Raw genomic sequence first — 13,282 nt, 5'->3', positions numbered from 1 at the left:
TCGACCTTTTGTAAGTATAAAAGAGCAATTTTGGCATGTCTAAACTTCATTTGTTTTAAAAACCTTACTAAAAAGCGGTGTCTGGGTACTGAATAAAAAGGGCAAAGTAATACAAAATGAAGGGTATCCTGCGGAGACCTATTGTCGCAGCCGCAGGTACCCTTCTGCTCAACCGTGGCCGTAAAGCCGGGCGGGTCAGCCAAGAGGTGATGTAAAAGGTTGAGCCTAAAACGAGTAATTAAAAATCTATCTTGTGCATTATATAGTAAGGCAAGGTATAGTTCTAGACCTTCAGCTGACTTAACTGAACTATAAATACGGACTGTGGACTTACTTTCTTCTGAGGCGGCTCTGCGTGCAATCTCCTTTGCCAGAAAGATTCTTTTGATGTTAGTTTTATCCTCGGGGGTGATTGTTGTGGGTTCAGTAAAGAGATGCTCACAGTCTAATCCTGTCAAAGCACCCTTTACATAACTCAACCATGGGATATCCATCCCCTTGTCTCTACCCATGCAATCTCTAATTATTTGCCTACTCAGGCCAGCCTCACTATTAGTCCAAATTCTTAACCAGGCCATGAGTGGTCTAACTTTAATCAGGTCCTCCATATATACCCTTCCCAATTCTGCATGTGTAATGTAAGCTGAAGTGCTTTGTGGGATTTGTAAGACCTTCCTCAGGAATTTGTTTTCCTCAGTTTGGATTTGTAGGGGGTTTGCAAAGCCCCAAACTTCGGCCCCATACATTATTTTGGGACAACAAACTGAGCCGTAGAGGTGCATGACCTGTTCAGGCGACCATCTGCCCAGCCTACGTCCATAGTTCATAATGGCCCCTGTTGATGCCACTACTTTTGCACTTCTCCCTTCCATTAAAAATTTAAAATTTAAAAGCCCATCAAATAAAACGCCCAGATAGGAAAAGGTTTTAACCTGTTCCACTATATGTGAGCCGATTTTATAACAAAACTTTTTGCATGGTTTAGAACCAGCCAACAGTACATATGACTTGGCTAAATTAGCCGATAAGTCTAAACTAGCCATAAAGCTAACAAACCCATCCAACAAAGTCTGGAGGCCTTTCGGCGTTCGAGCTAAAAGTACCGCATCGTCGGCGTATAGCAACACCGGTACTGCTCGTGCACCTACTCTGGGGGTATCTGCATTTAAGCAACATAGTGCCTGTTCTAGCCCATTTATATATAATGAGAACAAGAATGGGGCCAATATACAGCCCTGGCGCACCCCGCTGGTGCAAGGGAAGGGAGCTGTAGTGTCACCCTCCAGATTGTAACGCACTTTGGCGGAGGTGTTCCAGTGGAGCGCTTTTAAAATAACTACCAGGCCTTCTTCTACCCCTAGTTTGATCATCAGGTTCCAGAGCTTTTCTCTATTAACATGGTCAAAAGCCGATGAGAGGTCCATGAACCCCATGTAAACCGACTGGTTACTTGCAATAGTGTATTTAGCTGTTAATAAATAGAGGTTCAGACACTGGTCTGTGGTTGACCTTCCTGTTCTGAAACCATATTGCAAGTCTGTTATTATATCATGTTCATCAGCCCAGTCTAAAAGGCGGTTCAGGACAACTCTCCCCAATACTTTAGCCGTTACATCAATTAGAGAAATCGGTCGGTAACACCTGGGGTCATCCTTTTTTCCCTTTTTGAAAATTGGGACTATTGTGGCTGTCGACCAGGATCTTGGCATACCTGTGGAGACTTTGCTTAGGTAGAGATCCGGGGGGATACCATCCGGACCTGGTGCCTTGTTCTGCGTCAGCCCCTTAATCCCCACTACCAGTTCATCCACCGTGAATTCTACATATGTCATCCATGGGCAAATTGCCCCACCCCCCCCCGGTTGCTCATTAGCGTGGTTATACAGGACTTTGAAATGGTCAAACCATTGCTCCGGTAAAATGGTTGTACCAATTTCCGGTGCAACCACGTCCTGGAAGCAAGGGTTGTTTATTATTTCCCAAAATGCCCTATGGTCTTTTCTATCTGCAGCCTCCCGTAGGTTTTCCCATGTTTGTGATTGAAGAGCTAATTTCCTTGATTTGATGGCTTTTTTGTATGCTAACCTGCATTGTACAATACACCCCTTGTCTCTGGGGACCTTTTTTAAACTTTCTTTTAATTCGTTATGGGACCTAGAGCAATCTCTATTGAACCATCTAGGGGAGCATTTCATTGGCCCTGATACAGGAGATTTTAATAGGCCATCGATGACATGTGCCATTGCCTCAAAGGCTTTAACCACCATAGAACCCTTAAGTGAGGTATCTAAGCACACCCCAATCATTTCTTTACCCTCCTCCATTAGGGATCTGTAAAAGGCGTCCCCATCCACCCTGGCCCATCTGAGCCTTCTCCCCTGGTCCATAGCCCTCAGTGTACTATTTGCCTTATCACTTTTCTTGTTATTACAAGGGGCCCAGTTCTTAATCCTCAGGACTAGGGGATTGTGGTCACTGAATATGCTCCATTCAATGCCAGCCTTAATTAACCAATTCACAAAAGGGATCGACACTGCTATATAATCTATAATGGAGCAATACCCTCTTCCCTTAAATGTTGGGGCGATTTTATGGCCGTCTTTAGGCCCCATCAGGTCTATTGTATGCCTAAGTGCATGATTATTCAAGACCCTCTCTAACTCCAATCCATCAGGGGTGTGTTCGAGGTGTGGGCCTTTTCCCACTGTGCAACCAGTCCAAGCCCCATCCGTCCATCCCAAATTGGGACACAGGTGACAATTTAGGTCCCCTGCTAAAATCACATATGGGGCTACTACCCTCTTACTCGCCGCTAGCTCATCGGTCTATAAATCGTCTAGGTTTTGTATTATTGAGCTCTTCCCATTCCCTGAACCAGCATTATATACATTAATCAAAACAATGTTCATCCTCCTGACTTCGAACCCAATAGCTTGTATATTGGCTGAGTTCCACTGCAAGTCAACCCACACACCTTCAAGCTGTAAGTCCACATATGTAATTAGCCCTCCCATTGGTCTTAACGGAGCCAATTTCCTTGCGGGCACACAAAAACACTGATAGCCATCAAGGTGAAAAGGGTTATGGTCCACAACCCAGGTTTCCTGTAAACAGATTACACGGAATCTGCTGACATACTTTCTCCACTCCTGTTTGTGGAATTTGGCAGCTAGCCCCGCAATATTCCAGGAAACCATTTCAATCCCCTCTTTTCTTACCAATCCTGATGGAACTGTTTGGCTCTTGGGGGGGGAACCTTTGCTTCAGTAGTGGCTTTCTTTAATACACACTCAATTTGTACAACTTGTGCGTGATGTGATTGGGAGGGCCCCTGTGCTTCCAACTCGATAGTTTTATCCTCTTGCGTCCCTGCCTTATTCCCCACCACTTTGTCCAGTGTAAGTTTAGTTACATTAGTATTGTCCCGGGATCTCTCCCCGGCCAGGTAACTAGGTCCTGATTTACTCCCCGTAGAGTGGACTTGATCATTGACTATAGGGGGGATTGGTCAAAAGTCCTGTGTGGTTTGCTCAGCTTGATCTTCCACCATTTGCAGTCAATCCCACTCTTCCATGGACATAAGGGGATCAAACCTGTTTGACAGGGCTTTTCCACCATGATTTCTAACTAAAACGTGTGACTTTATGCCATGGGCATTCTTGCCAATCTGGTAACCCTCCTCGCTGCCTTGGATTGCTCAATTCCTAGACGGGGGACTTGAGTCATTGGCATAAAAGAACCATAAAGGTGTGGGACTAATGCTGCTATCCATAACTACCGGGCCCCAACTTAATATGTAGTCTACTGTTCTACTGGCCCTAAAGTTAATCACCACACAATCACCCACTGTGTTTTTTGCCTTATTTCCAATCCACCTAACCCTTCTTACGTGCAAAATTTCCCCCTGTTCATCCCTTGGCAATGGCCTATTTTTGTTCAGCCAGTGCATGACTTTGTTTTTAAGCTCGTCATGCATCTCTGTTTGGCCAAGTTTTAACTCTGGGACCCCTGTGAGGATGATAACATAAGGGGCCGCTTCTGGGGGTAAATTTAAACAGAACCCCTTGTTATCTGCTTTAATGTAAGGTACCTCGCTGATATTCTGACTGGGGTCATTGTTACGTCCACCAGTAGAAAGGGGAATATGAGTGGCCAATGGCCGAGGTCCTCTGCAACCACTTGAAGGCCCTACTACGGGGTTATCTAGTGGGGTGGTGGGCGAGGTCTTTTTTGTTAATAACTCAGTTTTGCTAAGATTCTCCCTCTGTACAGATGCTGACTTTGTAGTAGCAGTAGCAGTGTCGCTGATTGAAATATTGGGCAACAATGTTAAGGGCGTATTACTACCCCCTCCTTTTAGTTTTACAAGCGACACAACTTTATCCAGCCTACTCAAGATTTGTTTAGTCTGGGCATCAATTAGTTGCTCAAAGTGTAGCTTCAAGTCGCTAATGATATTTGTCACCCAACCCGGGGGAACCTGAATACCCATTGCTTGGTCCCTTGTTTCTTCCGCCATAATGGTTACTATATCATTACTATTAGTGGCCGGGTGACCTCTGCCCTTTTTAGGCCTAGGTTTCTTTTTACTAATCACTTTCCTTTTACCAGCTTGCATATTTGTCCCTTTACCCCTAGCATTTGCGCACTTATCCGGGGGTATCTGTACAGGGGGACTAACAATCTCAGGGGATTCCAAAACCGAGTCCTGAACTGTCAGTGGTAGGGTAAGGGGAGGCGAGATCAATTGACTCAATTGGGGTGTTAATGAAAGTCGCCTCTCCGTGCGTGCGATTTCGCAGGAGACTTCACCGATGGCTTTAAGCAACATTCTGTCAATTGCAGTCTGTGGCGCTGATACATGTGGCGGGGTCTTTAAGGCTTTGCTCATTTTTCTAGGGTGTAATTGGTCCGTAGTATTTGCTTTAGCCGATCGTGTTCTGGGTTTAGCGGACATGTCGCTGTTACTGTAATACCAATATTTATATAGGTCTTCACAATAGTCTGCCCCTGTCCTGATAATCCCAGATCAGCTCTTACATAGCTACCACCCTTGTTTATGATGAGCTCAACACACTACCTTGGTAGACCTTCAGCAGCCTCCTGTGGATGTTAGGGTACTGGCCCAGCCCAGCCTCTTTTGGCCACAGACGGCCCGCCCTTTGCCCGGCCTTTGCAACGCGGAGGAAGCCTCCTCGATTTAAGCGCCTCCGGGCGCGTAAGCGGGTGTTGTCAGGGGCGGTGACCTCGCCGGTGATTGTGGGGGATGAAGTCCACTTAGCAACCGCAATGACTCCTGTGGCGGCAGCGGTGGCAAGCAACAACGAGCCCGGACACAAGCGCCCAGTCTGCCCGCTCTGTCAGCGACCAGCGCGTCTCCACTGCTCCCCACGGTAAGCGCCAGGCACACGAGAAGAGTTTGTAGGTTGTCGTAAAACAAAGGAGCTATGAAAAGCTCTGAAAAGCGGAAGGCTGTAAGTGTAGCTGTGATCGTGGGCAGACGTGGGGTGCAGGGGTAAAAACAGAGACAAGCGGGGCTCACAAGGCGGAACCGCAAGCCGCACCCGACCCAGTCAGGCTGCCTCTGTGAATCCAGTCAAAAGGGCACTCACTTACCAGCCGCCCTCTAAAGGCGGCTGCGCTTGCCAGAGCCAGAACCCATCTTGCACAGCAGCCTACATGCAGGTTGAAAATCCTCCCAAAGCTCACCTTACGCTGTCTCCTTGCAGATGAATGGACTTAGCTGGATTGAGTTGAGCTGGGCGCTGGGCGCCTACTACCCGCTGCCTGGCTGTTCTCAAAATGCCAAGATCCGAGCCAAGATCCAAAGCCAAATCAGCTGCGTGGACGTGGAGTCGCGGCTCATGGCAACAGCGGCAGCAGTGGCGTCAGTAGCGTCAATCGCGGCAATCGGGGCTGTGTTTACCACTCGATACAACCTCGGTCCACCCTCGATGGCGGTGGGGACCAGGAACAGGAATCAGGAGTCAGCGGGCGGGTCGGCGGTCCAGACGCTGCCTCGCGCCATGCTGAACAGCCTTACTGAGCTGCGAGCCGAGCTGCGAGCTGAGCGGACGGATGGAAAACCTGGACAGGAGTCGCAGTTGGTCCCCGTGGGTCGTACCTTTGCAATTGGGCGTAGTGTTCTTTTCGGCGTACCAGGGTGTGCCCCGCGGCCGTATCTCGTCCCGGCAACTCTGCTCTCCCGGAGCCAGTCCCTAATGAACATGAAAGAAAACTCCCTTAATCGTGTGCCTTCTTCCTTCTATATCAGGCGCTCTCATATCTCGGCTGGAGGCTATGTTTGTAATGAAAGAGGTTGCGTTTCAATGGTCCATTCCATTCCTTTGCAAGTGTCCCCATCAGCTATGACTCTGTCCATCATTGTTAAAAACTAATAACGAAATCTCTGCAGTGCCAGACGGATCTTCACTCTGGACAGCCCCTGGCGAACCCCTACATGGACCCACATGCAGCAACCATCAGTAGCACGCCGGCTACCACTTGTATGCGGTCAATACTCTAATACAGATAATTATCCAGAAAGAACAAGAAAATAGCAGAGTACTGGACAATTTTCTCTCTTACATGCATATATGGATGCCAAACCATGGCTTCTGCCTGGACAGGCAAAAAACGAAGCTCCATTTAGGAGTTCTGGAAAAATCAGAGAATTTTGCTATGATCTGGTCTTACACTAGGCACACTTTATGCATCCCTTGTAATTTAGTTTGAAATGTCTGGGTCCTGTTCTATATCCCCCAAGGTGTTTTGTAGGGGTGGCGGACGAATTCCGCTCAGCCTGCAGAGTTCGCAGAGTTTTGCCGACACTGCGCGGAACAAGGAAGTAGGAAAGTGGATTATTTGGTAAATATGCCTCTACCACTGGCAACAATGCCACTAACACAATATAGGGCTCAGACTAGGTTTCAAAAAACTATTTCCACTCTCATCTTTTGGTAGCTTGGCTGCAAGCAGACAGGCCTAACTTCGAAGACAGGTGTGTAAAGCATTTAAAAACACAAATTCAGTAAATAATTAAGACACAACACACAATAAAAGTCCAACACCAAATTATGGAAATAGGAAATATTATGCACATTTAACACTACTAATAAACTCTGCGAAGTGAGGCGGAGCAGAGTTTTTTCTCTTGCACGGCTCGCCAACGGGCGGTCGCGGCAGGTCACGACTGCTCACATTGAGAAATCTGCTGCTCGTGTTGAGGAAGCTGCTGCTCGAGTACAATGCCTACTCAAGCGGCAGAAAGCAGCAGCACCCTCTGGCACGCTGCAGTTTGCACTGATTTTATAGTGCGGGACAAACTCCTGGTGCTTAAAATTAGTGCGAGCAGCGCTACTTAATAGACTGTGTCGCTGGCTGAACTCCGCAGAGCACAGCAGAGTTATTGTGGCGATTTGCGGAGTTTCGCGGAGTAAAAGTCAGTGAACTCCGCCCAGGCCTAGTGTTCATACTGCACACTTGATACCGACTTACCCTTATCCAAGCTGTTGCCCTTTAGTGCATCAACTACTGCAGTGGTGTTCAGGGCTGAGCTGGGAACAAAAAGCAGCCATGGCAAAGTGTGTCTGTTAGCCCCCATACTGTGTGTAGTGAGTTATCGCACCAAGCAGGCCCTCTCACTTCGAGCCAGTCCAATATAGTATTAAAGAATTGATTTAACAAATAGAAGTTGTATTGAAAAGCATTCTCTCTAGTGCCAGGCACACACTTTGGGCAGTAGCCTAGCAGTGCTGTGATATGCCATAGTGCAAGTAAGGGTATTAGGCCCTAAAGTTTAGCAGTAATCAGTGTTCAGTGGGCCCTTTGGGCACCGATACCACTGCACCTGATGCACCATTGATAGCTACGCCTCTGACTAAGGGTTCAGTGTGAGGGGAGTCATGAGGTAGCACGCTATCACAGGGCAGCCTCAATTTAGGGACTATAAGACCAACTGCAAAAACAAATATTTCTTAAAGTTCGTGTAGGCAGACATTAATTGTCTTGCACTGTTTAAAATCCTTTGTTTTTGCAATTGTTTCAAAGTGCATTCGGCAGCAGTCGACTCTAGCCCCAGCATCAAAGCTAGCTCCCAAATCCACCAAACCATCCCCCACCCTTCCAGCCTCCAGCGGGTAGTGACCGGTGCCGATAGGGCCAGTCTGATCTTGGTGATGTTAAAGGGGTTCCCCCGGCAAAAAACATGAACAAAGAGCAAAAAAAACATAACTGGCATTTTCTTCTATTGAAAGTCTCCAATCATATCACACCTACTTTAAAAATCAAGCTGGAATTTGAAATCTTATTTCAGGTATGCCTTGAATGGTACAACCCTGAATTACCTGTCACACCACCCCGCTGCCCCACCACTGTCTCACAATTGGACAACTGAGATGCAAAAGGTATGGAGCCAAGTCTCAGCACCAACAAGGTACCTTCATCCGAATCACTCTTCCACTGCCTCCTTGTCATGAATCTATCTAACATCAAGTAAGTTTGTATAGAACTGGAAACCTACCTCGTCTGCCAAGCATTTGTTGTTTTCTGACTTTTAACTTGCCTGTTGTCCCTCCTTCCCTTTCTCCTTTTGTGTTTTGTGCTCTGAAGCATAATTAGTCATATACACATAAAAAACTAAGCAAAATTAAAAACATGTAATAATAAATAAAATATCATTCAAACCATTTTTTCCGAGTGCTGGAACACCAAACCTGATTTTACCGGCCCATAATTCTGGATGGTAAAATTGCAGAAGACTTTGGGCTCGATGTAGGTAAAACCGAAATACCGAGTCCTTAATAGCAAATTTTACCGATTCGCTATTAAGGACTCGCTAAATTGAATGTAGGTAGGAATCACTAAAATACTAGCGATTCCTTAACATTCCTTAATAACGAATCCCAAATTGAGATTAGCTAATAAGGAATACCTACCCATTAATTCCTATGGGCTAGGAGGCCCATAGGAATGAATGGGAAGATATTCACTATTAGCGATTCGATATTAAAGAATGGCAAATAGCGGGCGCTATTTCAAGGGTGCCAGGGTGTCAAAAGGACACCCTGTTGCACCCCTGAAATGTGCATGTGTGCACATGTGGTGCACATACATGCCCTAAGGGCATGAATGTGTGCCACATGGCACTTTAAAAAAAGCAGAAAAGTGCTTTTGTAAAGGAAATCGCTAATTACCACCAACTTGAAGTTGGTGGTAATTAGCGATTCCTTAAGGCTAAAGTGCACTTACTTTTGTGCTACTTACATTGCATTTAAAGAATCGCAATTCCCGATTCCTTAAATGCAAGAGCAAAATAAGGAATCGCAATTTTGCGATTCCTTATTTTGCTAGTAGGTTTAAACTCACCTACATTGCTCGCAGCCAAATAGCGATCGGTAATGCTGGAATTCTGCTCATTTCAGCGTTACCGATCGCTATTTGGCCACCTACATCTGGCCCTTTGACTGCAAAAGCAGCCACAACTCTGTGCCCTCCTTGCCTGAGCATGTCTTTTTTCGGCAAGGGAGAGTATATATTGCTCCACAATACCAGGGCACCTTTTCCCCTTCCCTCCGCCAACAGACCCCTACACCAAGCACCCTAGCCTCTGCCCCCCAGCTCACGTTTACCACCTGTGCAGAGAAAAACTGGGTCAGCACAGTTATTCCCCATTCCGAGGGGATTGACTCATAAGCGAATGGTACTGGTGGGGGGTGTTACTGCACGGTAATGTTAATTTCGTGCCCAGAGTTTACACTCAGCCAGTAGTGTGCTACTTGTATTAAGTGCCTAAATGTTTTGAAGAGGGTGTCAGATTATGGATGTTGACGTTAATGACACAAAGTCTTGCACGATGTTGAAAATAAAGAATTTGTTTGTACTATCTTCCTTTACACTGTTTATACCTTTCGAATATATCGTTCATTCATTGCTCATGAGTGTAAGTGGCTTTTTTATTTTTTCCCACCACAAGCTAGATCATGCCATTACTACCTGTGTAGTCCACCCTATGCTCTCCATTCGCCCCATGTTTCCCAGTGCCTTCCCTGCTGGCCCGTGCTGCCTTTTCTTGAAGCTTACTGTTTTGTGGGCTCACAATGGATTCTGCCCTCTTAGGTCTGTCCTCCACCACTCTTCTGGTCTCACTTCCTTGCAAATGTTAGCCGAGAAGTGCACATGTATCACTGTGTGCCAGTTTTGAAATATGTAAGTGTGAACATACTCAATTCTCTGATAAACTTATGTACACAAGTGGCAATGTGGGCAGTATTGAGTCCATGGCTAGAGCTTGTTTAAAGTAGAGCATCTCTCAGTATCAGTGGAGTCATACAGAGGCTTTCTACCAAAGCCTATCAAGAGCAATTCTCAATTCTCTCTTCCTCAAGGTAAGGGGTATTTCATAAGCTGACAAAATCGCCATGGGAGTGAAGTGCTTTTTGCTGGCATCAAGTGTGACTAGGATGTGCTGTTACCTGACAGACGCCCTACACCAAAGTATGTTGAACAACTTATTTTCCATTGCGAGAGCTGGAGGGCGGTACTATGCATTTCTATGCACATCCTTGGGTCTTTGTTGGTTGTCAAATTCATTAGGAGGCCAGAAAGGACTTCACGTTGGACAGTTTCTGAATATCCAGCTGTATGGATTTAGTGCCTTTGAAAGGTGTTTGTTTTCGTCCCCCAGAGATTGCAGTGCACTGTGAGTGTGCCTGAGAGTGTCTGAGGAGGGTGAGAGGACACGTGTTGGTCTACGCCCATGCTGTTCTTGACCTCTCTTTAAAGTATGATAGAGTGAGATCCCTCCTATCATCAATCATATGTGAATGTTGGACCCAGCGCTGACAGCCCATGTATGGGGAGCAGATGCCCCTCAGCCCATGGAACTGCAGCTCTAGCCCTGTCGTGCACTTCACGGGTCTCCTTGAGGGTGGACGCAAAAGGGATTGTTGTTAGGATAAGGAATGCTTGGGGTTCACAGCTCTTAACATGCTCCAAGAAGCAGCATCTCCGAGAGACACAAACTGCATTAAAATGGAGAGATGGAGACCTGTGGGTCAGTGATCAAGGAATGTGAAACTGCCGCCTCTGGAGGGGAAGGAGAAACACAAGCCACCGATCATGTGTCCCCTTTCAGTAAGACTAGTGCTGGACTCATGGACGCACAGAAGGCTCAGATCCAGTCAGGGGGTTATAATGATCAATGCATCTGCAAATAATCTCCACTGAAATGCAATATTTGCAAAGTATTCTTTGACATTAGTGGGGTTCGGTTTTTAACACATTCACACAAACAGCTGTACGGAACTCATCTATGTAGTGAGTGGGAATCCTGTAAAGGCGGCATGGATCTGGCCATCCTGTCTCACCAAGGAGAAGCCAGAACTGAGCGGGGGTGATGTGCGAGCCCAGCCATTGCTTCCTCTGAGGAATTCTTTATATTCCATCCTTCCCTCCATCCTCCTTTCATTTGTTTCCATCTTTCATTCCTTACTCTTTTAATACCATCTTTGACTGGGGTCCAATTGCAGCCGATGCTTGTATTGGTCTTGCTTGTTTTCAGTTTTCTCTTCTAATCTAAAACCCTGCTCTTTCTTTCAGGTCATGACATATTCGAGTGGATTATTCAACGCCTACAAATAACAGATGAAGGTAAATTCTTGATACATGTTTTGAATTCGTTTTATTAACTTTGAGAAACTATTTAAAGTATATAAATGAAAAAAATATAAAGGGTCTTTGTGCACTCCCTCACCGTGCTAGGTGCAAACACACCACTCAACACTTAGGAGAAGGAGCGGGGTGTCCTCAGTCAGAGGCAGGGATTCTAGGGGACACTATTACCGATCTGGGTCCTGCCATAAGGGATCACTGATGCAGGACTGCGGTAAACAGAATAGTATGACACAAATATCGTCTCAAAAATATTGTTTACCAAAATATTGTGTCCCTTTACATATAATGGAAAGTACAAAAATATCAGAAATAAAATATCATTTAACACTAATATCGTCCAAAACACAACACAAATATAGTTTAAAAAAATACATTTTAAAATAGTAAATATTTTAGGACATATCCTTAATATGATGGGAATTACATACATTCCACTAATACTTAAATATTTATTTATATAAATACACACACACATAGATGTGTATGTGTGTTTACATATTTGTATATTATATATATGTATATTTATTTACTCCTCCAAACCAAGGGCAATGCAGGAAATCCACGCAAGGACCAGGCGGCACACCAGAGGACTGTACACAAATTTATTGTGCACACAGAACAACGCGTTTCGGCAATGCCTTTGTCAAATTAAAGAAAGTGCTCCGTCAACCATAGAAATACAATCACAAGTTGATAGACAGTGAAAACATACTATCGCTGTTCAATACATGAATCAACTTGGCTTCAAAAATTATAATGAAAAAATATGAAAGGCCGTGTTTAGCTGTTGCATCTAACAGCAAAACAGTGCCTTTCACATTTTTTCATTATAATTTTTGAAGCCAAGTTGATTCATGTTTTGAACATCGGTAGAATGTATATATATTTGTACATGTATTTATATATATATATATATATATATATATATATATAGCAACACAATTGTTAAAACTCCGTCTTTTATTAAATATGTTTAGTTAAATACTTCAAATTTACTACAATTAAAAGCATCTATCTATCTATCTTTAAATACAACTTAAAAATATGAAAAAATTCTGTTACAAAATATTAAATATTTTACCAAATAAATAAAATATCACAAAATAAAAAACACAATCACCAATAATATTATAAACATTTTTCAAAAATGAAAACTGTAAAAATATAATATAACATAAAAAAAAATCAATATATGTAACGAATAATAGGAAAGGTCTTGACGTCTGGGAATATTATTAATACAATTCCGCTCCACTTTATGCAACAGAAGGGAAAGTGTTGGACTTTGGAGGGGTTACATTTATTATTCCCACTCCAAACAGCACAACTGTAGAGAAAATGTTGAGTTAGTAGGAGATAGATTGATTGTTTCCACTCCAAACAGCGCAACAGTAGGGGAAAAATACTTCAAAAGGGTTAGATTTAATATTTCTACCCCAGTCAGTGCAACAGTAGGGAACGTGTTGGACTTCAGAGGGATTAGTCACACTTCAGTCTAAGAAACAATAGGGAAAGCGTTATTCTTGACAACAATATTTTTGCATTGCAATATTTTTTTATCACAGTATTTCGTTTTCGCTCCAGATATTTACAACTCAATATTTTGTCA

General features: G+C 44.5%; 1 protein-coding gene across 1 annotated transcript in view; it reads left to right on the top strand.

Moving 5' to 3' along the window:
* RGS9 (regulator of G protein signaling 9) overlaps window positions 1-13,282 on the top strand; it is a 714,724-nt gene that overhangs the window by 248,075 nt on the left and 453,367 nt on the right. Inside the window, exon 3 of the mRNA XM_085617281.1 lies at window positions 11,599-11,649. Coding sequence (XP_085473407.1) covers window positions 11,599-11,649 — 51 coding nt within the window. The remainder of the gene's footprint in view (window positions 1-11,598; window positions 11,650-13,282) is intronic.

This window comes from Triturus cristatus, chromosome 7, assembly GCF_964204655.1.
Source record: "Triturus cristatus chromosome 7, aTriCri1.1, whole genome shotgun sequence".
In the NCBI taxonomy this organism is placed as follows: domain Eukaryota; kingdom Metazoa; phylum Chordata; class Amphibia; order Caudata; family Salamandridae; genus Triturus; species Triturus cristatus.
The sequence above is the reverse complement of the archived record's forward strand: the minus strand, read 5'-3'. Positions and strand labels throughout refer to the sequence as shown.